This window comes from Falco cherrug, chromosome 15, assembly GCF_023634085.1.
Source record: "Falco cherrug isolate bFalChe1 chromosome 15, bFalChe1.pri, whole genome shotgun sequence".
Classification (NCBI taxonomy): Eukaryota; Metazoa; Chordata; class Aves; order Falconiformes; family Falconidae; genus Falco; species Falco cherrug.
The window spans coordinates 8,116,300-8,141,445 of NC_073711.1; the positions used below are offsets into that span (position 1 = coordinate 8,116,300).

The window sequence follows — 25,146 nt, forward strand, 5'->3', positions numbered from 1 at the left end:
GTACCAGAAGCGGTGGTAATGTCTCTTCTCAATGGCTTGGTCTGTTCTATGCCACCAGTTAGCTTTGGTGATGTCTTAAAAATGTACTTGTTCACTCAGAATATGTCAATCCCAGAATGTTTCAGATTCAAGAGACATCAGTGGGCTGCATTTGACATTTTAAACACGAATGATTTCTAGGTTCTTAACTGAAATAGTACATTACCCACAGTGTTGGTAAATTACAGGATGGGGGTTTTGCGTCTATGTTCTGAGTATTCATAAACATGTGTGTGTATAAAATACATTTTTTGTGCATTATTCTTTAATTAAAAGATATTACTGCACATCATTAGGTGGAAGAGCTGGAAAGTGAAGCATGTCTTCCTGCAACTCCAGAAAAGAAGGGAAATTCGACAGAATTACTTGCAAATGACCAGCATAAAAGTGATTGGGAAGGTAATGAAGACTTATGTATTGCTACTTTGGGTCCGTGAACTCTTCCCTATAAAGCTGACAGGACCTATTTGCATTGTAAGTCCTTTCAAACTAGGCATCTTTTGGTTTTATATCATAAAACCAGTCCTGGCTGTTGAAGTGTTATGATGGAAAAGTCATGTACTCCACTCAACGCAGTGGTGCTGAATGGTGAGCTTTGAGAGCAGCATTGAAAAATACATGAGGTGAAAGCTGCATGTTCAGAAGTACCTGTGTGCTACACAGTTGGCTAGAGCTCGTTGACTGGGGATCTGAGTTCTGTGATACTCAGAAAAATGTTAACCTCAGCATTATATCTGTTATGTGTGTAAGGTGACTTTAATTGGCTTGTGTTTACTATATCTTCCTTTGCCACCTCCCCTCTTATCATGTGAATAGTAGTTAATTGCCAGTGGTAACACAGTTGTATCTTTAAATTCTAAAAACGAATGAAATTTCTCCAGAACAGCACTGAAGACTTTTCTCTTTAACACTGCATTACAAATGCACTGGCTGATGATAAGGCTATAGTGTAGTGGGAATGTTGACACTTTGTTGTCAGGGCGGACTCAGGACCTGATGCTGTCACACATCAGAGTTACTGTGTGTGCAGACACATCTAAGCTATCCAGATGTTCAGCAGCCCTGCTGGAGCTGCAGGAGGAAGAGCTACCTGATGCTAAGATGTTCTGCTGAAATACAGAAAATCCTCCAGATCATTCTAGACAGCTGCTCTAGGCGCACACATGAAGAAATGTCTAGGGAAATCTGGCTGGTAGTCTTAGAGGTAGTGGTATGCACAGAAAAGAACTGAAGAGCAACTGATTTGGTACACTTAAGCAGACAACAACTTTCAGTCATTCCTGGGATTAGATATGTTTGAACTAAAACCTTTATAGTCTCCTCACTTGGACAGCCCATTTCTAAATACACTTTCGACAGCCTTATTTATCAGGCAATGGTGCCGACACCTGAGGAACGTGTGCTAAATGACTGCACTAACTGGAATGAATTACTGATGCAGATGGTGCTTGTATGGTAACCTTTAAGTGCACACTCTTTTCCTGTGTTTAATATAGGATTATCAGCCCAGGTGGGGTATTGTGCAAAGGGAGGTGATCCTATGGAGACAAAAGGTGTAAGAAGTCCCACTGATGCTGCCCGTGACTCTCATGATTCCACACTTGTGGCAGAAGACTCGTGTGCTTTGCTGCAAGAGGATACATGCCTCCCCAGCATGGACCATCACTATAAAGCAGCTGCACCCCTTCTGAAACCTGAGTCTTCTCCAGTGAGCATGGAGGAGCACCACAGTGCAAAAATGTCACACTGTTCAGATGAGTCTGCTGATGAATTGACATTACATCAGCAAAACAACAATACTGAAGTATCTACATTTCCAGAATCACAACAAATTGGAGTAGAAGCTGTTGTGTTTCCAGACATAGTAGCAGCTGACTTGTTTAGCAATGGTGTGGAAACAGAGGGCAAGGATATATTGGCAGAGGTTACACAAAGGTCCTCAGTAAATTCTGTGGACCCAAACATTAAAGACCAGGAAAAGGGGGATCTACTGTTTATTGGCAAAGTAGAAGCCTGCTTGGGTACTATTGAGAATCAGTCCAACCACATTGTCTCAGGTACTGCGCCAGGCCCTTCACAGATTGTGGTAATTGATTCAGAGTCTTCTGACATCAAGACGGTAGCTGTTTTGAAGCCTGAAAACAGCTCAGTAAGAAGAAATGACAAAGAAACTTGTGAAAGAATGGAATTTCAGTCATCCAAAGGCAATGCAGAAAGATTAATAGACACTGCTGCATTTATCTTGGAAGCAGGTTGCATGCTACCTCCCAGTAAATTGGAAGTATGTTTTAAAGCAGAAACTGTTCCTGTTTCGAAGGGTAACCAAGGCAGTCAACAGGCCAACACCTCAAATATTTCTGAAAGACTTTCCATTGGATGTCTTGCCTCTTCCAGTTTGGCTGGCTTGAAGAGTAATATCTCTTCCGCTGATGACAGTAGGGAGTACCAGATAAGCAGTACAGCTTCTCACAGAAAAACAGTGGAAGACAGTCCATCTTCAGATGAAAATGTTAAAACTCCACGGAAGACTGCTTCTGCTAAACCAGTCAGATTTACCATTGCACCAGCATGGCAAAGATCTCTTTCAGGGGGTTCAAATTCAAAGGAAGATTCCTATACCAGAAGTTCCCCAACGTCCCCTATAAGACCAGAGTTGTTTGAAGGTATGATGAAAGAACACACACGTTTTGATGTAGTCATCCAGGAATCGGCAAAAAACAGCTCGGGTAGATTTGATCGAGATTGTAAGGACAGTGATTTTCATTTGACTTCTGTGGAGTGGGCTGACCATGAAGCACAAAACGTTGAAAACCCATTTGGGGTCAGACTAAGGAGAACATCTTCTTTACTCAAATACCAGAGTGAAAGCCGTGCGGAATCTCCAAAGTTGATCCCCTCAGCTGTTCCTGTTGCTGCTTCTGCTTCAGTTAAAGAGGATCAGAAATTGGTGGGCACTGGGAAGCCACCTCTGTGCTTTCCTATCAGCCCAAAATCGTTTGTTAAAAAAACAGATCTCCTAGAAGACAAAAATTCTCCCAAGACAAGATCAGAAGAAGTGGCAAAGAAGCAAAATGGTCATAAACCTTCAGGTATTTTATGCTGTATTTTTACCCAGACATTGTAAATAACAGTGGTCATGTAAGAACCTTGGCAGAATGGAAAACAAAAGATAAAAGTCCTCTTGACAAGGACCAAATTCAGCCTTGAGTTTGTCAGCACTATAATTTAATTGGCTTGATGACTTGGCCAGTCAAGAGAATTCTTGACTTATCTTAATGAAGGGTGTGTTCCAGCAAGAATAACAACAGAGTAATAGCTTAAGGGCCTCTGAAAGATTTCTGGTGTGACCTACTTGCACATATAGTTGGAGTTTTAACACAGCTTTTTAAAACTTGCTGCTGTTTTGTAGTTAATTTTCCAGACTGCAGCAGCTAAAACCTTAACTAGGAGTTGCATTAGGTGTGATTTTTTTCTACAGTCACTTCATTTAAAATATTTAAAAAGTGAAAAGGCAGCCTGTATTTAACGGCCTACATGAAAAAATAATGGTTATCATGCTCATTTAATCTGCAATGTAAGGATGTTGTTTCAAAGGCAAAATCCGGTTCACAGTGGTCTCTGTGGGAGTTTTGCCATTGACTTAAACGGAAGCAGAGTCAGGTCAAAAACTCCAGAATAAACAGAAAACAGTTATTGCCAAGGACAAAATCATCAGGGAAGGTAATTTTATCTCCGCAGTGTTCAAAGGGTATTACAGATGCTGAAGGATTTAAAACAAAAAACACTAGCTTTAGACGGACTTGACCTAAAAATCCCTTCTTTACTTCAAAAATGCTTCTTTTGTAGAAAAAGTCTCCTCTCCACATTTGGAAACAGCTTCCTCTGAACCAGCTTGGGTCTCCATGGCAAAACTAAAACAAAAGGGTTTCCAGGATCACCCTCTTGCCAAAGAACATAAAGCTGAAGACAAAGCTATGACCAAAGTGGATCAAGAGGAGGTAGAGTACCAAGTAATTTTGCATGGCTGTGAATCGTGCACCAGATTGCCTGGGTACTTTTGCAAACCACTCAGTATCATCTTCATGGGAGGTATATTGTGAGCACTATTTGGAGAGAGGTTTTAAAGACTGGCCTCTCAGATGTATTGAGACAGAAATGATGCAAGTGAGCAAACACATGTACGCTGTCACAGTGATTAGTTTCAGAGCTGGATCTTCCTATATGTTCCTTTGCACTACTCAAACCTGAACCTTTTCAGAGCTTGCCTATTGCCCAGAATGTACTTTTGTAGCCCAAGAGCTACTTTGAATTGCATTAGCTTCCTCAATATTAGTGACCTATAGGCTGCATTCTCTGCTATGCTTTGGAGACTGTGTACTGAAAGTTTGACTTTTCCACTCACGCTTGCACAAGTTTTTTGTGCAGCTTGGGCAAGTTCCTCAATTCTCTGTCTGTAAGAGAGAAAGATATCTTGCCTGCACGTGAAGTAACCCTGTATTTGTAGCAGCTGTCATCCTTCTTGCCTTCTCCGTCTCTCCCACAGGATGTCCCCAGCCACCCTGGTCTGGCTCTTGCTGCATTTCCACAGTCAGGCTTAGAGATGTTGCCAGGGGGAGCTTTATGAGTGCCAGTGGCCAGCGAGTTTCTTAGTTGCATTATTTTCTCTCCTCCTTTTGTAGCAAGGGATCTGTGCTAGTGAGAACGTATTGAAGAAGAATATGCCTTCCAGCTTGAACTCTCAGGACAGAAAAACGCAGACAAAGACCACTGTGTCTGCTGCAGCAGGTACTCTCTTTCTTTGTATCTTTACATAGTTTACACCACTAAGTGGTGTGGGTGACAGGTAATGGAGGGGGAGATAACTACTTTTTTGATAATCAGCATACTGTATGTAAAGCTTGTTCAGACTATAGTTTGCATATAAGTCAACGCTTTGGCTTGCTTACTTAACAGAGAAAGCAAGTGAGGAACTTTTATCTCCACTGCCAGTTCGTGGAATGACATATAAATTGTATGGTTATTTATTACTGGCAAAGGTCAGTACTAAAGAATAGTGGTTGAAGTTGGAAAGAGTCCAGAAGAGAGCAGCAAAAAAGGTCAGGTCTTCTAGACCTCTAGTCAGCCAGGAATTACTGATGGGAGTGGAGTTTAGAGAAGACAGCTTCATTTGCTGCACAGGACAAGACTAGTCTTTATGGCCTGTGTGAGCTTAAAATGCACCCAGGGAGGTTTAGCTTCAACATTAGGAAATACTTTCCAACAATAAAAGTGGTGAAGCGCAGAATAGCATAGGTTGCCTGCAGAGCGTGTTCAGTTGCCATTGTGGGATGTGTTTAATAGATAAACATGTATCAAGAATAATGTAGGCAGAGACAGTTCCCCCCTCAGGTGAGCACAGAGGCTGGATGGCCCCTCTCCTGCCTGTTAGCTGTGTTTCTCAGCTGTGATTCTCTGTAAGACAGATGCCGCGGGAGAGTGTGACTCAGACATCGTGACTCACATACCTCTTCCAAGGCTACTGCTGGGCTGCAGCATATCCCTCCCTGCTTACTCAGTGTGGTGCCAAACCTCAGAGACACGCTCCAGCTAGATATAGATAAGCTGGTTCTTTAGCTCTAAAAGCATATTGTGCTAGCTGAAAGCTATTGATTTCAGATACTGCCTAAGAAGATAAGAAATGCCCCATTGTGTCAGAGCAGTGGCTTTTCTGTTTCAGGTTGCTGACACTGTCAGTAAGAGATACTGTCTAGAGAGAGTGCATGCACCTGGCCACTTTGCCCTTATAATGCACCAGCATCCAGAAATGTTATATTAGAGATATTAGGGTTACCTCTGTGCCTGCTCCCTATGGTAGCTGTTTATAGAGATGTTATCCAGTTTTGAATCTACGGGTCCTACAAAATAGGATTTCTCCCTTACTACAGGTAGCTGACCAGCTGAAGATGTGCACCAACACAGAGGCTCTGATGTCAGTTGCCAGCTAACTGTGTGTGTGATTAAGATACAATAGTTTTTTAAAAGGATTCTGTTACAGGCCAGCTTTGTCTTACGGTTTTAGGTACAAAGTGAGAGATGAAATGTAAAGAGTCTGAGATTTTTTGCTCAGATTAGAAGGTCTTCCTTTGAAATGCTGGCACAAGCAGACTGGATTTCTGTGTGTTGAAATCATCTAAACCTTGGAATCCCAGCAGCCTTCAGTTAAAATTCAGAACTCTGCAAAGTACTTTGCTACTTGTTTACTAGAACTTACACCACTTGCAGTCCTTGCAGCAGAATTACAGTTTTTCCTGCATCACCTCTTCCCAAGAATTGGCCTGGTTTCCTGACATCCAATGACTGTTTCCTCCCCTCCAGGGATAGCATTTTTAGTCATATTGTAGTCTTCCACTCCTTGAATATCACAAAGAGCTCTGACCAGTGCTGATGGTTAAGGAAAACACTGCTTCTCTACTGCTCAGAAAGCCATGCCCTATTGTTTAGGAAATGTTCAGCACTGTAAGCACAGAAGTAGAAAATTGGGAACCCCAAATGTAAACTCTCCTCTTCTCTGGTTTGGTTCCCATTAGCACAACCAGCCATTTGTCTAGCTGAAGATGCTGGTGGTGGAAAGGATGTAGGTTTAGTATCCAAAAGAGTTAGTAATTTGGATCGTGCTTTTTGGCTTACGTTAACTGTTAGTGGTTTTCTTGACGGACGGTTGAGGTTTCTGTGCAATACATACATCCTGCACACAACTGCAAGAGCCAGGACAGCTCAAGGTCAGCTAAGTTTAGAAGAGAATTCCAAGCAATCAGATTCTTACTTCACTGACTGTGACTGTTTTGTTACTGCTGTGTGGAAGACCATGTCATAACCAAGGAAAGATTACTTGGCTTGCCTTTTCTCTCTCCCACTTCATCCTAAGAATGGTGGGTTTGTTCCAGAACCTATCTTCCCTCAAATAGGCATGAGCCACCATTTTCAGGTTTCGTTTTTACCTTGTGCTGTTGAGAGCATGCAAAGGTCTTTATTGTTGCTTTTGTTTATTATAAAGAAGGAAGTCTCCCAAAACATTAAAATTAATTTTGAAAACAAAAATTTCAGCAACACTTAAATTCTTAGGTACTTCTGAAAAATGACCTGTGTACGTAGAGCTGCACCCTGTTTTTAATGAATTTGATACTTTCTACAGTATTCCTAAGTATAGCTTGCCTCCTGCAAGAACTACCAATGAGCCAGGGTTTTTAAAGACCAGAGACCTCCTGAGTGGAGATAAGAAACTTCTTTGACTTTGCTCAGGAGTTTCACTGATGGAACTAATGGACATTTTCTATTGAATTCAGTGCAAGCAAGATCAAGCTTCTTGTACTTAACATTGCTTAAGTCCCCATGTGGCCTCTGTTCTTGTGCTGGAGCACAGTAGCCGCATCGTGCCTGCCACATGCCACACACAGAGTAATCAAGTATGAGAAAAAGCGTGAATTTTCTCCGTTTGACTTAGACGCAGAGATGAAGTACTGCCTGGGTTGAAATGGATGAAGAGAGCATGACATTGAAAGACTTGTGAACCATGTCTTCAGAAATGAGAGCTGCGTCTGTTCAGAGCTGCATTCTCTGAAGCCCTGTTCCAGGCTGTCTGTTTGAAGCCATTAATCTTGAAAATTTTCAAACAAGGTGGATGGAGGAGGCCTTTTCTAAATAGTAACTCAAAGCCATACAAGGAGTGTTACCTGTATTCCTCCATCCTTTGTGAGAATGACAGGCTTGTGTTAGGCTACATGAAGAGGAACGCCTAGCCGCGTCAGAATCCCACCTTCTTGGCTTACAAGCCCAAGAGCATAAAGTACTGGTTTGATCCCTACCTAGTTTTTAATGATATTGCTGGAGCAATATTTGTGCCAACAGTGAAGACTAAAAAAAAAAAAAAGAATCCTTAAGACTTCTCAGTGTTGAAAAACATATACCAGTCACTTTCAACCCTGAAGCAAGCCTGGGGTGATATTTTCCCTGCAGATATTTTGTTTCCATTTTCCTGCATACTCAGGAGTCTTATTTCTAGACTTTATTGCACTCACAGAGCAGAATAAGCCTGTGGAACTCCTTGCTGTGCACTGTCATGGAAATTAAGAGTTTGAAAAGATTAAGAAATGTGTTAGCCAAGAATATGAATGATAAAAATACCTGGGGCTATAGTCTCCACATGCTTGAAGAATTTTGAAGAACTTCTTCGTTTATCAGGGCTTAGACACTTGCTGTTGGGACCAAGAAGATTCTTCTATGGGCAGATTATTCACTAACAGTTCAGTATCAGTTCTTCCATTGCAATAGCTAGTCCTTGCTGTTACTGTAGCTGGACCAGATAGTGCTAGCAATACCCAGTTTAACAACTCCTCTGACTTATTTTTGAGTCACAAATATTCCAGGCTGTATAACAATTGCTTTAGAGAGAAGGAAATACTATTGGCAGACGTTGAGTTCTTAACTCTCTAGGCTTCTGATGAGTGATGGATATCTTGTTCTTGGCAGGTAAAGTTGGACCCATTGCTCAGGAAGCATCTGTGATTCCTGCTGTTGAAAAGGAAGCCAGACACTCCTCTAACCTGCCAATGACACCATGCAGCCCTGCTGAACCACCATGGCTATCCCTGGCCAAGAAGAAAGCCAAAGCATGGAGTGAAATGCCCCAGATTGTACAATAGCAAATGACATGAGCATCCGTCTTTGTGTTGCCAATAGCTGTGTTAACTCCATTTAATCTCTTATTTACTGTGACCATTTTTTTGAGAAATAAGAGCCTTAAAACTTTTGATCGGACTGTTGTATGTAAATACATAATGAAGAAATGCCATCACAGGCTTAATTGGAAGTATTAGGAAGCTGAGCATTTCCTACTACCAAATGCTAGGAAAACTTGATGAATTTGTTATATCTTTACACATCTGACAGTGATGTTCTAAGAAGACATGCTTCAGGCTTTTGAAACGTTTCCCTTGCAGAATATGTTTTTAAAGTTTCCACAGACTATACAGTATTTTGTGCAATGTGATTTTGGCTAAGAAATTAATGTTTGCTATAGAATAGATACAATGCTGGGCACTGACACGTCATGACTTGTGGGCATTGGTATCATCATGCTTCTTTAATGCTCTGGGATGGGCAGTCTGACTTTGCTTCTGATTGCTAATGGATCTGGTTTTTGATAGCTATAAGATCTGAACAGCAGTAGGAGTTGGAGGAATTCGGGTTCCTGGATGTTTTGAAGTCACAACACTGTGGGTCTTGTGCTTTGCTCATTGATGCCAGCAGGAATGGCCCAGAACCACACCTGTTCTCTCCCATGCACTGGAAAATCACCACACTCTAGCATATTCTATGCTTTTGGTTACACCTTTTGAAATCTGGGATAATTTGGCCATTCTACCAAAAAAACCCTAAAACCCCAACCCTTATTTAATTATGGCAAATGGTGATTTTTTATTTGTGAGATTCCTCAGCCAATTGTCTCTCTTAAAGAGATGTTGGGGATGGGAACTGTTGGCTACCTAAAAGATGGCATCTTGTTTTCAGCAAGTGCCACTCTACTCTCCGTGTTCATGTGGATATGGGTTTAGTCAGTTGTATTAATACTAGTGATAAAAGGGGCATCTGCTTTCCTCCTTGCTGCATCAGTCTTTAACCAGTAACTCAATATTGGTCTAAGAATGTGCAGCTGGGAAGGGATTTTTCTCTCAGGGCCTGGCATTGCAGTCACTTAAGTTGATGGAAGTTGTGCTGTTGATTTTGAAGGAAGCAGTCATTTGAAAAAGAAGCTTTGTAAAATTATGTTAGTGGGTTAAGTGGCAGCGGTGCTTACCGGTCCTTTTCAGTTTCGGCAGCATTGTACATTTATGTAGTTTTTGTTTACAGTCAGTGCAAAATTTGAAGGCTGACTTGGCTGTTGGACAGTTTTTAGCTGAAAAGTTGGTAGGTATTTTTAAGGAAAATATTACCTGTTGGTAGAATTAACTACAAAATAAAAAATTTGGTTTCAGGTCAGCTGAAGCAAAACTTTAATCTTCCAGTCTTGGCCTGTATTTAACATGTAGCTCTTGCAATTTGAAAACAGTATTTATTAGGACCTAGACTGTGATTTTTTTTAAATATAGGTGAAGACTTACTCACCCAAGTAGGCTGACTGAAGCTAGAGATGCTGTGTATTTTATACTAACACCAGAAAGAGTAAGAGTTTCACATTGGCTTGGTAATTCACGCCTGTTTTACTACTTGCTTTTCTCTATCTTAGGAAGCATATCTTCTCTTACAAAGAACCAAAACATTTGTATTTCTCTGAAACTTTTAAGTGTAATGTAAATGAACATACTCAGCTTTGATTCCTGAAGTTTTGTACAGCTGCTGTCCCATCACAAGCTTACTGACCTGGTGTAAAATACCTGCGATTTCTATATTCAGCAAACTCTCCTCTTTTTATTAGTGTGGATTGTGATCCTTCACCCAAAGTACTGCAAATGATACTATAATCTCTCTTTCCTTGTGTTGGCTTTTGATCTTAATATTGTTTCTGTCTTTTATGTTTGGTATGTATATATGTTTTTGTAATCCTTGTCTTGAAGGAACCTGTTTTGTATTCCATTCCCTTATTTGTTTTATGATTAAATGCTGTTGTTAGTGATGATGTTATAATTCCTGGGAAGAGTGATAGATGGCCCTCATTCATGAAGGAAAAAATAAAGAGAGGTCTTTGGTCAATGTAGACTCTATATACGGATATACTGCATAGATCTTGTTTTGAGAGGATTTTGTGTGGCCTAGGACTGATCAACACAGCTGGTCAGACTAATGAACTTTTCTAAAACTAGCTATTTAAAAGTATAAAGCATCACCAGAGTGCTGATGGCTCTCCTTGTGTTCTGGAGTTACTGCTCCTTCAGTACAAGGTTGACTTGAAGGTTAGCACTTCTGGTCGCAGGAAGCCTTGTTTGAATGTGTTTTGGTATTGCTAACCAGCTGCTGTAAGACATTTTGGGGTTGCTTTTAAAAAGAAGAAAACCACATGAGAATCATGTGATGTTACAGTTGGAACTTATTTGCCTTCTGGATTTCAGAAATTAATGTTTTCAAGTTTTTCTCTGCAACTAAGAACAAAAAGCATGTAGAGAAAAAAATCAAAACCGTCTCATATGATCACAAGAGTTTAGAAGATGGGTTTTAACATAAACATTGAAATATTAGTGAATTATTGATGTATTTATAGAAGTTGGTAGCTTTGTTAGCGTGGCATTAATTTCCTGTTCTCCTAGTGGAGTTTTTAGGTGTTTGGTCAGTGTAAATAACTAATATAATAAGCTCATTTTGGGTGATTATTTCTAGACACAGCCGCTGTCTTTGAAAATAAGCTGTCTTGAAGTGCAGAGTTCATCGCAGAATGTCACTGTGAGATTTTATGGCTCAGGATCTTTAGCGGAGGATGTAGAAAGCTGTCCCTGAAATTCCTTGTGCACAGTACAGCGACGGGTTTCAGCTGACTTTGGTGCTGCTGTGTGACAGCAGAGGGTGCCAGTGCCGTCCTCGGGGAGCGCAGAACCCCTGCGTTCTCAGTGTTCCAGAAAGCAGATTTCAGTGTGCATTTACATGTGCGCTGTTACAGTAAGGAGGATGGAGGTTTTCATTAATGCAGAGAATTGAGCATTTTTCCATTAATGCAGAGAGGTCTGAAAGAGAGGAGTATTTCTGTTTGTGATTTGATGGAGCTATAAAGTATGGGAAAAAAAACTTTTACCTTATTGTTACAAGAAGCCCCTGAGAACTGGAGATGACAATGATGGGGAAAGGTAGATTACATGATGAGTGCAGTCCTGCAGTGGGGCCATGTGGGGAGATGTATGAACCTGTCTAAAAAGAGCACTGCAGTTTGGCATTTCAACTCTACTGCTTAGAACAACTGCTGCCCGGCTAGAGGTTGATCTTCATCCCAGCCAGCTGTAGAATCTGATGATTTTACAGAAGAGATTAGAGACAAACAGCAATTTGACGTGCACCTAGCTGTAGACTACGAAGGTTCCTTTTGCTGTAACAGTGAGCTGTAAAGACTTGGGCTAAAAGACAATCTGTTAGGTTATTATCCAGCTGAGAATGTACTTGTAATTAAGAGGGTTTGTGGACAAGAGGGAATGAGTCAGTTTCAAAGAGGGGAAAAAACCCTCAAAATTTCCACAGCTACACACTTCTGCTCTAGCACAACTCTGACAACACTTTTATTACGAGGATCTTGTGTACACATCTCCTTAAATACCTCAAAGAATATATTCTAAAATTCAGATATAAAACTGAGGAACCAATACTTATTTCAATTACTGTACTTAGAAGGAAAGTGTTAGAACAGTGAGGGAAACGAACCATACTCAAACACTAAACATTAGCCCTTTCTGTGTTAGAAGGTTTGGATAGAGAGGGGCCCCTCTAACTAGTATTACATCATGTCTTTTTAAGTGTTGTAGCCTTAAATGCAGGTTTTTTGGAAGTATTACAGTAGAAGTTCTCAGCTTATAAAAGCTGTAATTCCTGAGCTTGTGCCACCTGCTCTGTTAAGTGCTTTTGAGATCAATACAGGAAAGATACTAGCCTGTGAAGATACTTTGTCCATAAGAACTGCTACTGGAAGGTGATACATCTGAAGGATACTGGTAATAAGAGATGTGATTAGCAGCCTAATAAATAAGGCAAACATCTCTCTCTCTGTCTTTCCCTCTAGTGTGTGTTAGCCTGCCTACCTTTTTGTTAGAGATTTATCCTGGTTATGAGATTTGACAATCTTGTCTTCTCAACTGTCACCCAAATGTTAGTAATTATGATGCGGAACCTTTTGTATTGGGGGAATCTGAGCATCTGTTTAGGATTTTGATCTTGATTTCTTCCTGGCTGTAGTTGTTGCATTCTCTCTCTTACATGCTGTCAGGAAGGATTGTACCCAAAGTGCCAATATTTGTTACAGGCTATTGTTGTTACGGTGTAGGTTTGTTATTGTTGCAGAGGTTGACTGAAACCTCTGTTTTTCATTGAAAATATTTTTTAATGTCTTTTATGGAAGTAGGCAGGTGAAATAAACAGTAAATTCTGAATTTGGAACACAAACCCATGCATCTGCCCAGAACAAAAAGGTTGCTCAGGTATTTCCAGCTGGATGGATGAAGGATCATGGCTGGATCAAGGTGAATGACTAGGGAAAAATGACAGTTCAAGTTGAAACACAAAAGGCTTGGAGTGGGAAGCTACAATTCAAATTACTCTTCTGTAGTGGGATGTCTGAGCCCAAGGAAAGGTATTAAAAAGGGCCTTTAAGTAGTGAACCTCTTCATTTATGTTCTTATAAATGAATGGAAATACATCAGAGATACCCACAGCTATCCCAGTGGGGTTTTTTTTCTTTCTTTCTTTCTTTCTTTTTTTTTTTAATTCTTTTCCTTTTTTTTCCCTTTCATTTGATGCAGTCCATACATTTCCACTTAATGTGGTCCAGGAAAGGTAATGCTTTGTTACCAGACCTCATGCCTTATTCTGAACCACATTAAGCAGGTGAGCACCTTGACTGCACTGCAAATCAAAGCATGCTGTGACCTGCTGGTCAAGTCCACAGCAGTGCAGCACTTTAAATGGAACTGCTGTGTGATCTGTGTGTTAAAATTGCAGCTTCTCAGAAGGGAGCTAAGCCAAAGTTTAGCAGCTTTCCCTGATTTGAGGGACAGATTATTGACTATGGAAAATGTGAGATGCTATTATGATTCTTTTTGTGTTAGGAGAGATTTACAAATAAGTTATTTTAATAGCTATTTATTTTTCAGAGGCAGTTGAAAGAAGAAAAAGCTAGAGGCAGATTATCTAAACAGGGTTAGTAACTGTCAGTTCTTAGACTGATCTGTAAACCAAGTTAGTCACTAAACAAGAAACAGGTATGAAAATGGCTGAGGTGTGGAGCATGTAATTGGTACAATTTTGTATGCTGTAGAAATAAAAAGGTAGTAAGAAGGGATTCATTTACATAAATAAACCTAAATAGAAGAGGTTGGTTAGTACCTGAAGCTCTCGTTCCAGCCTTTCTTCTATCTTCCTCAGAGTAGTCCTGTTAAAAAAACACATTACTTCTCTCCCTAAGCATTCTTACTTTTCATTTATGAGATCAAACCAATTTTTTACTTAACATGTTTTGTAGTCAGCCATATTTTACAGAAATCTGATGAAAAGCTGACAAATCCAAGATAACAAACCTATCTATACTGGCAACACTACCCTGCTTTGTTAAGCTAATACTTCATTACATTTTCCCTACGATACCATTCTGGCTCCAAATCAGTTCTGATTTACAGGTATTTTTCCAACACAGAAGGGTGAGGTTGACTGTTTTAAAATTAGAAGCTTTCCACGTTGCTCAGGACTATGTTTCTGTGGCATTGAGGTAACTTTTTCCAAGTTACACAGTAAATTCATTGTAGCAACTGCGGCAATGTGTGGGAAAGGCTTGAAGTCCTGGGGCTGTGTTTTGTTTCCATAGAGTTTAAATTACAGGCAGCAGCCTTCCCTAACGATGTCATCTGCACCGGTTGAGAACTAACAAAGCAGAGGATGTTGCTGGCTGGCTCCTAGCAAGTGCATCGTTCCTGCTGTGCTAAATACCTACGTCACTGGTGACGTGGGCAAATGGAGTAAAGTGGCATCACTGAGAAGCGGCGGAGGGGTGACATGCTCCCAAAGGTGCAGCATTTTACCAGTTGTGCATGTGGGATGTAATAACCTCGCTGGACTTCATGAGCTGTGGATATATGTTTTATTCATATAGGAGTAAATAAAGTGACTTGTCTGTTACAGCTAGATGTACAAATTAGGATGTAGCTACATTAAACTAGGGCTGTGTTTTAGACACAAGGTGTTTACTCAGTTTGGATCCTGAATCATACATATTTCAAAGAGGAGAAATACGGATCTGTTTTAGTAGATAGATTAGATTGGCAAAGGAAGTTTGCCATCACACAAAGATGAATAAGCTGATCTGTACCTGCATGAAAGGAAATTGGAACAGAGCCTCATTTTGTGGTTTGGGGTTTTTTTCCCCATTTTGACAGGACAGTTTATTACATAAGCATTCTTAGTGTTATGGCCTTATAAAAATAACTCTCTCCTTACTTCACATTGTTTATAAAATAAGAGCTCTGGCTGTGAGAATTACTACATATCGTGGTAGAATAGTAGCTGGGAATCTGTACATTGCATGTAAAATGCTAGAAAAATCAACATAACTTTTTACTTGTTATTTATTTAATAATTTCAGAGCATGACTTGTGACTAAAGCCCTAATTCTACAAAGTGGTACGGACCAATGTGTGCCAGGGCTTGGTCTGACCATGTGTGGCCTGTTGAAAGGTACGCTGCAGATCTAGTCCTCTTCTTGACTGGCCACAGAGGAAACTGGATTTGGTCCCTTTTAAGAGATGTTTAAGCAAAATGGAACAAAATCTTTCCCAAAAGTGTGTTGTCATTTTGATAGTCAATCATGTCATGCAAATTCAAGCAATATAACTTGGGGGTTAAAATGGCATGGGCTGTTGTGACAAAGTGTAATGTTGCAATCTCGAGTCCAGGCATTCTTGGATGGGGCAGGGGGGGAGGTTGGGTGTTACCACTCGCTCCTGGGAATCCAAGTCTGGTAACCAGGTTGGTGTGGTTTTGGGGCTGTGATCAGTCTGACACCTCTAGGAGACATCTTTGGCTTAGATTTGCTGGGCATGAAGACCTTCACTTACTCCTCGGTAATGCACTGCCAGATGGTGTTATCTGAAGGATCTGGTGACATCAGTTCAGAAGTTCCAAGCAAATGCATCTTCCTTAAAGCCAGATTTGATAAGTCACTTCTGGGAGTCTTTTAAATCCAAAGGAAGAGTAGCTGCTCCATGCAGCGCGCTTGCATCCGTGCTAACAGGCACCTTGCTCTGCTGTACGTTTTGCTTTACTTTCAGACAGAAGCTCCCTACTGTGATACAGCAAAACAAATGTTTGTGCAGCTTTAATTAGGGACTCTCCTGAGTAAGCTGCTGCCACTCGTTGTCCAGACGTGATCTCTGGTGTCTTTCATAGTATGTGTAATTAATTTAGTTCAGTGGGTTTCCTACAGCACAGGTGGCCATATGACTGCCGGCCACTGATCTGGCCCAATGCGTTCAGTTCACATGTAGCAACAGTCTCATTTGCAACTTCTCCAAAGTCACTGGAATTGTATGGGAATGTAATTTGTTAATGCTGGTTTATGTCTTATTCCATCTTTTTTCTTATGGATTTCTCCTTTGAAGGCAGTGGCCCAAAAGTGACATGACACAGACATACTGCCACGACCGATTCATTTTTAGAGCGTGCCACTCCTTTAGAAAGACAGTTTGTATCCCTGGAAGGCTAATGGCATAGTAGAGAGAGCTGGGATGGAGCAGTGGGATGCCTGGACCCCTCTGCGGAGACTTCAGGTGTGCCAGAGCCTGTTCCCCTCCCTGCTTCACCTTCTCCACCCTGGCCAGCAGTGCTGAACCCTGGCTTGGATGCAGTGCAGTGAACCAGGGGCTTGAGACATCCAGCCCCAACCCTGTGCTGGGGGCTACTGTGGGTACCAGTCTCACAGTCTGAGCCAGTCTTGAGCCCTGCCGCTGTGGGAGGGTGGCAGTGCTGGTGCTGTCTGGGTGCTGCTCATGTTCTTTCCCAGCCCAGATCCATGGCTTGGTTCCTGCGGGCAGCTGCCATCTCATAGGTGCAGAGCCTTGACATTTATTTACTCTCCTCTAATGTTTCCCTCGCTGTGCTGATGTAACCAACGCCATTGCATAATAACTTGGTCTTCAAAATGAATTTTTCGTAGCTTTTACCATGTGAAAGAAGTTGAGCCAGCAATGCTGGTGGTGGCTGGAGCCAGAGCCGCTGGTACATCTGATTTCTTTGCCTTGGACAGGCAGCTTGTCAGTCTTCTCACTCTGTTTAATAATGGGAATTCTAGAAGCATGCACACACGCATTTGTATTGACTGAGCAGATAAAACCAACAATTTTCCAGCCAGAACGGATACTTTTGCATGTGTTTTTATTAACAGTATGTCTCTGTAACCACAGTACTGCAGCAAAGATTTTTTTCTTTCAGGGAGTGACTTCAACAACAACAGACTTTATGCAATTTTCCAAAGACATGTGAAATAACAAGAAGGATTTCAGTGCTGAGTGGCAGTTCGGGCTTTCTTTCAGATCTCAGGAACAGCTCTGTCAGACAGGAACAAATCTACCAAAGCCAGTGGAATTAGTTTAGTCTAAATAAGATTATAATTGGGTCTTTTTTGTTTCTGCATTGCTCAAAAATAAATCTCAGTAAATAACTTGGGGTCAAGCCTCCTCCTAGCTATGCCAGAACTATGCTGAAGTTGGGGGAAATTGCCCCAAATTCACAGTCTGATAGTCTACAGTGAAAAAATGGTTGAATAAATATCTGTTTCCCAGGTAGCCCTTTTAAAACTTGACTTGTAATCAACAGCTGTTTCTTAGTAACAATACTATTTTCTTGGCTTCTTGGAATTCCTTGTTGTCACTGCAGACATTTCTTCCACTGAACTTCCACAAGGTGGGAGATTTCACAGGCTGACCACAGCTGACTGGGCTCATGTTCAGAGCTGTGGGGATGTGAGCTGGCACCAGACTGGGTGCCACCACGTGTCACCTGTTGTACGGCATTACTGATGTAACGTGGCGCCTGTGGCGTAATGGCTTTTAAGTTAGAACTGACTGATGCCTGCCTGACTCTGAAAGACAGCAAAGCAGCTCGCATCTCCCTGCAAAACACAGCGTAGGCATTTCCACAGTCATTCACAGCATGTTCTTCATTTGTGCTTACATTGATGGTGGACCCAAGATAGAAAGCCACATTTTGAGCTGGATATAAAGTTTTCCAGAGTTCAGCAAGTACATGAATTAAGGTTTTGGTTCTGTGTGTTGTGGAGGTGTAGTTCAGATGCACTGCTCTGGTCCTGATCTGAATCTGAGCTCCCTCAAAGCTTGAGGGTATTTGGAGGGTTGTTTTTGTTTTGGAACCCAAGCAGTTTTCTAGCTCTTATAAATTGTGTTCGTTTTGGATGCAGTCTGTTAATACACGGCCTAATAGCAGAATAGCTGCTACTACCAACATGTAATCATAAATATTTCTACTAATAGCACAAGCCTGACATTCTGACTTTAATTAATCTGATTATGTTTAATATTAAATTGTAGTAACGCTTTGGACATATTTTTTAACTGGTGAGGCTGCTAATCAGTTTTGCAAAACTGGCATTCAGTGGGCTAGGGATTTACCTTGCTTAGAAGGCAATATTAATCCCTGGCTAAAAAGATGACTATCTTTATATTTCTGGAATCATCAAAGTAATCTCCACACCACACCACACCACACACCCCCCTTTTTTTTTCTGTAGTGCAGTGAAGTATACCAAGAAACTGATTTCTGGGAAATGATTCGTCTAACACACAAAAAATAGTTTTGAGGTAGGTCTTGATTTATTTTGGCTTTCTGAAGGCTTTGATCAGTTAAAAGATGTGTGCTTAAAGCACAGAAATCATAGCTAAACTGATGAACCTGTGACCATTTCTTGTGGCAGAGCAGAGAAGTGCCTGTGTGTCTGAAGCTGGCGGGCCAGTTTTGTCTAGCTAGGAAGGGCTGAAAATAGGAAGCTGGTTTCCATTCTGGGTTCCCTGAGGAGACTGTGTGTTTTGGCTCCAAAGGCGGCAGGCTTACAGCTTTTGCCTTGTTTTCAGGAGATGTCCCACTTTCACCTGATACCTTGTTAAATTTGCCCAAGGATGTTTCCTGGGACATAAAAGGGCTGCAAATTTGCCTCCTAGCACTGCCTTTCTGTAGGAGCTTGTCCAGCATCTTTTCTGCTCTTGTGAGACAAGACTATGAGACATGCAGGTCCCTGCAGGACTTTGTGGATGTTTAACTTTGATCAGTGTGGAACGACGGTTTCACGTTCAGTGCCTTTGCTGAACCACCACTGTCTCCATAGAACAAGCCCGACATAAACTTTTCTTAAAGGACTGAGGAAAAAAAGTTGGTCTCTGGCAATGAAATGCTGTTTTTATTTTAGGCATCTCAATGTATGACTGAGGAAAGTAATCTGATTAGCACATTTGCTAGAGAAATGAACCAACAGGAAGGTGAAAATATTAATAAAAGATAGAGTTGATTTATACTCAAACTGGCCTTTAACTTTGCAGTATATGCTGTAAGAACATGCTTATATAACCTCTATTTCTATTCATAAAGGTTTATGTGGGTCTATATTGAATTATGCATTTAAAATTAATCCACTGAGGCAGCCCACTGAGATGCCACTTCTCATTTAGTAACTGCATTAAGGACTCTGTGCTTCATTTAGAAACTGTGAGAAGCTTGCTTTGTGCTGTGGAGAGCAACTGGCCTGCCAGATTCAGACTGGCTATTATATGGGGTTTAAAACAACCATCTCTCTGTCTCTCTCTTTTCTGAGTTACCAGTAAAACTCTATTCTTGACTTGTGTGACCCGACTCATGCAGCTTGGCTGAACCTGACATACCCAACTGACTAGTGTCAGGTCCTTAGAAGAGATTAATGTAGATTTTCTTCAGGGGTTTGGAGCAGCTGATTCTGCCTCTGCAAGGCTGCGGGGACCCAGAATGAGACGTACACATCAGGTTTTTATACCAGCAGCTGTAATTCAAGTTTATTAAGTGTCTTGTTTGTGTAGTTTTCCGGTTCTTCAGACATTGCAAAAGGGTCAAGAGCTCTTCTAGAGTCACATGGATTTTGTTCTAAGAAATCTTAGGCTCTTAGCTCTTCTTATCTGCATTCTTCCAAGTGCAATTCTGCTTCTGAAATGGCTGCAAAATGGTATTGTGAAGCTCTGTGTGGTGTCTGAATTAACCTTCTTTAGATTAAAAATAAAAGTATACCAGTTCTGCATAGTCAGTCACACTGTGATGTAAAATTCAAACTGAGATACCTACATGGCCTGTCTCATTCATCACAAAAAATTACTTGTTTTGAGAATGACTGCCTTTATGGACTCCGGGCAAACCTGTTGTCTTCCTATTCCGCTTTTGGTTGTTACTGGTTTTGTTATTAAGATAGTGCTTTGTGGCCTTTGTTTACAAAAAAATTGCTAAATACCTAGCAAGCCTTTCAGTTTTTATTTCTCATTCTGTGAACTGTGCTCCTACTGCCAAGGAATTCAGGTGCCTCCTGAATATTTAAGAAGTTAATTTTGTGAATGCTGAAGCTGAGAAATTTGCTCTCATACAGAGCTGTTTACCTTCTTTTCCTTATTTCCCACCGCAACTGTCCCCCCATCCCCTGTGCTGTCGCTCCACTTTGCAGCTAGTCCAGAGCCACCTGGAAGCCCACCACCTTGTGTGTGTGTGTGTGTGCGCATGTTGGGTGACTGGCTGGCAGTTTCAAATTTGGAAGGAGGTGGCAGAAATCTCAAAAAAAAATAGTTAAACATCAGTCACCTAGTTCAAAACTTATCAGAGATGATGGACAGGCAGTATTATACTGTAAGTGAAGCTTCCACAGAAAACGAGGCTAAAAGTATAAATAGTTGTAAGAACATTCTCTCACTTTTGCATTCTGTTTCCATTTACATTTAGCAAACAGAACAACTTGTTTTGTTTGCTTCCTTATTTTTGCATGAGAGAATTAATATGTGTGATTTACTAGAGGGAAGCTAAGTTGAAGAAAAGGATTTTTATGTAAGTACAGAAAGTGCTTAGTCCCCTGATCATTTTTATCTGCTAAGGGATTAATATCCATAGTCTAGATTCAGCTGCTATAAAAAATTTGTCTCTTGCACGTATTACTGTGCCGTATTAGATGAGAGTTTCATTGCTGCAGGGTGTCATGCAGCCAGTCCCAGAGAGGACTTTGACTATCAGGGTAGACACTTTAAATGATATTCAGTAGGTAAATAACATTTATGTATAATGACCTTATTTTAAAACAGTCTTGCCTTTACCAGATCTGTGACGAGATTAAGACTGATACCCTCAAAGTTATTTAGGTGTCTCATTAATGCAATGGAGAACTGGATGTCTGAGTATTTGGGGATCTGAAGTTAAATTAGAAACCAATGAAGATCTCGAGGAAAGTATATTAAAAGTGATTAAAACAAATCAGAAACATCTTTCTTTAAGTCTCACCATTTTAAGGACCCCTTATTGGTTTATTTGTGTTTAGATTAAGGGTAAATAAAAGCATAAAATTAAATGTTCATTTTAATATTGAAAAGCAACTGGTTGCATAACTGTCGAGTTATGAAACCTATATTTTTGTCCTCTGCATCCTGAACATCTGTGGCCTATATTTAATTGCAGTTTTCATCTTCAATTTGAAGAAACAATGTTTAGCCTCAAGACAAAAGTGATCTGTGTAGGGAAATCAGCTAAACAGTGTGGTCGAGTCTCACTTGCTAACAGAAAAGGCATTTTTATGCATGTTCTAAGTCAGAATGGTATTCATCTGATAGTTTAAATACAGTTAAGAATACTCTGATGTTCTAAGCAATGTGAAGAATGGAAGTATTAAAACATAGAGGGATTGTAACTCAAGAGGAACAGGTGCATAAGTATAGAAATGTGGGGCCATACTGCTGTATCAATTTTTAAGCAGAAATCCATACTGATTCCAGTAGAGAGTCATTCTGATGAAATATTGATGAAATGATGTGATATGATATGGCCCATGGGCAGGAAATAACAAAATGTGGAAAGTAAAGCAAGCCAGTACGAGTAGGAAAAGGAATATGAAATGCAGAACCAAAGGGAATGAGCATCCTCAGAAGTAATATTCCTGAAAAATCCCGAGAATGATTCAGAAGGAAGGTTATATGTAGAGTGGCAATGTGGTAATCTCATCACCTTTCACACAGCAGTGCATCCTGCCAGCTAGCTTCAGCCTGGATTTGCAGCTGCAATCTATATTTTGCAGTTGATCCATATAATGGACTGGATTAGTTCTGTTTCAGTCAACCTCCGTTTTTTGACTTCTAATTCAAATCCCAATACTAATCTGCATTTGTGACTCAGAAGTCTCTAAGTGGCATCCTTATCATAGAGGAAGAAGATGGAGCCTTCATGTAGAAATAGAAAGGTGAGCTCAGTTTGAAGGATATTCATTAGTCTTTTAAAATGCCGGTAGTCAGAAATTTCTGAAATGTTTGCATTCAGTTTGCTTCCACTGCATTGTAGCTGTTACATTCAAAGTCTTAATAGGCTTCTTAGCCCGTGTCTGAGTTAGAAATCAAGATGTCTGCAAGTGTACACTGATGAAAACAAGGCAAGTTATGCAATTTGAACTTTAAAACAAATTTTGTTGTTTGAAGTAAATCTTAGATGGGGTTCCCAGGTACAGTCTTGATGAGGTATCTCGTGGCAAAACTTCAGTTAGCTCCAAATACAGTACGGTTTTTTTTCCACAGAGGTAAGGAATTCGAAACCTCCAGTTTCTGCCCACACATCTCATGAAATAGATAGGTGGTCTGTCTGTCTTGGGATAGGCTGCTCACTAATGAAGGCTTGTTCATACCCATGGCATTAAAGAGCCTCATCAACTAGGTGTCCCAGTTAACTGAATTGAAGGTGGAAATATTTCAATCTACTATTAAAATATAGCTTCTAGTAGTTTTCTGCCAGAGACATAACAAGTATTTTATTTTGAGAGTTTTCTAACACACCACCGTTCATTTCCCCACATTGTACGTGTAGATTAAAAAGAACACAAAGAAGGAACCCTCAAAACATACACCAGCGATGCGTACATGTTTATGCAATCAGCAGTTCCCTTATTTAAACAGAATGGTCTAAGAATTAAATTTCATAATTTTCTGAAATAGCGAGGACATTTAAAGAGCATCTGTGGATTTGCCTGAGTAAGTTTGTTCTGTAAATTGCCTGAAAAGAAAACAGACTCTTCCTAGGTATTGCAACAAATTGTTACGTGCTTCAGCTTAATACACTAAATGAAAATTCAGAGGAAGCAACACAATATTGGATGAACCTGTTTCAGAACATTGGCTCAGGCCACAAAGCAAGTAATTAACAAGCTGAATGAAGCATTTAAGCCCACGCCTTATCATTTATGTAACTAACCTTTGAGTTTTGGACGCACTGGTATGCTGCAGTGAAGCCTACACAGTGTTTCTTTTATGTGTGTGTATTGAGCAAATGGGAAATGCATACCCTGCCATTTGTTTTTCACATTTTCAGCACTTACCAGAGTTCTCTGGCTGAGTGATCTTATATTGCAAAAATGTACGCCTCTTGGTCTTTTTTCTGTAGTGCAGTATAAATCTAGCTGAGTCTCAGCCTTGTTGTGTGTGGGGGGATGTATTCGACTTTTAAGGGTGCTTTTGAGCTTGTTTAAAGCATCATTAGTAGCACGAGAAAAGAATTAATTGAATGCCACTTTTCTCTGAAGAAGTGAGCAACAAAAAGAGCGGCAGGGGATTCTGCAGACTCCTTGTTTATGGAGGCAGCCTTCACAAACAGCTTTGAAAACAAAACAGGAGTGCTGTGAACCGATGAGGTCTGAAAAGACGTAGTTTCCATCCTTGTTACACATCTGTTTTTCCCATTCTGAGAAATGTTGGGCATGTTAGGAATACCGAGACTGCTGGTGACAGCATTAGCTTCCTATAGAGCAACTGAGATTTAAGTGGAGTGTAACATCACCTCTGCACTCAGGGTATGAGTCATTTTGCTTATTAATTCTCTCACTTTCATCTCTCCCTCCCTGTTCTTTTCCCCATCACTTTATAACCAGACTTATCTGGAACTCTTGTAAGAAAAACACTATTTCTCCTTGGCAGGAGGCAAATAAAATAGCATACTTAACATGGTTATATAACACACAGCTACGCATGCCTAAAATGAGGTCATTTTGATTAATGTATTTATCTGGTGTGCAGCTGTAACAGGAGATGTAATTGTGATTAAAAAATCACCATTTTAGTTAGTCTCTTTGTGGTAGTGCTCAGGTTTTGTAACTAACATCCCCAAACTTGAGGGGAGTTCTTTGTTAGTTAATGTCATCATTTGTGCCCTTGGGCGATGTTCCTAGCCCTCCAAACCCTGCAAGATCCTCACAGTATGAGAAGACAAGTTCCTTTCTCTCTTTTTTCCTCTGTCATAAGTTAGTAAGAATTCTGCACTAATTGTCACCCAGTAACATACATGTACATAGAAGCAGGAAAGCAAACAGAGGCAAACTGTAGAACTCCTTAAAGCTGAAGATGTTGCTGGATGATGAAGAAAGTAAAAAAAGCAAGAGACGAGTGATGAAGCCAGTTACAGCGGGCCGGGAGAAAAAGCTGAAGCAGTATGCTGCAAACAGCTCGAGTAGCATCTATTGGAATGAAAGAACCGGTAGGATCTGCTTTTGGAATACAAGCAGATGCATTTTTCTTTTGGGATGTTGAACTGCCATTCTTCAAAGTTCTGACGCATCCGGTTCTATTTCGGTTTGATGACTCCTAACTAGACACGTTAGGCGGCTGCTGCTCAGAAGCCAGCATTTAAAAACACTGTGTTTTTCTGTTCTACTCTTTCTGGCCAAAAAAAAAAAAAAAAAAAAGCTCGTTATTCAAGTGCTTACTCTAACCTTTAGTTACCCTGGTTGCATAACTGGAAAGCAGCATCCCACCATGCACTTCTGTGACCCAGTTGTGCCTTTCCAGTAGTGACTTTATGAGTTATGAAAGGTGTGCCTGCCAAATTGCTACAGAAACATTTACTCTACTGACCCTGATTTCCTAAATATTATATAGTCATCATTCACTAAGGAATAAAAAGCAATGTAAAAAAAGCATGTGAAAAAAACCCAGTTCTACTATGTTGAAAATCCTCGTGCATGCTCTTTAACCTTGATAGTGCCTGGGCTTCTCATTGATAAAAAATACTTGTAGAAACCACTTTTACATCATTAATGCTTCAGTAATCTTTCAAAATGAATTTTAGATGGTACATTCAGTACTAATAGTCACAGTACAAATCATTGACTCATCCAAGGAAGAGCCTGAATAACAATTGCTTTGT

At 40.5% G+C, this 25,146-nt stretch overlaps 1 protein-coding gene across 8 annotated transcripts in view; it reads left to right on the top strand.

Moving 5' to 3' along the window:
• KIAA1210 (KIAA1210 ortholog) overlaps positions 1 to 24,698 on the top strand; it is a 74,874-nt gene extending 50,176 nt beyond the window's left edge. For all 8 annotated transcript variants that reach the window (XM_055727431.1, XM_055727426.1, XM_055727427.1 and 5 more), the window contains 5 exons: positions 336 to 438; positions 1,536 to 3,128; positions 3,886 to 4,037; positions 4,719 to 4,824; positions 8,545 to 24,698. In XM_055727431.1, coding sequence (XP_055583406.1) covers positions 336 to 438; positions 1,536 to 3,128; positions 3,886 to 4,037; positions 4,719 to 4,824; positions 8,545 to 8,717 — 2,127 coding nt within the window. In that variant the 3' untranslated portion in view covers positions 8,718 to 24,698. The remainder of the gene's footprint in view (positions 1 to 335; positions 439 to 1,535; positions 3,129 to 3,885; positions 4,038 to 4,718; positions 4,825 to 8,544) is intronic.
• Positions 24,699 to 25,146: the final 448 nt, after the last annotated feature.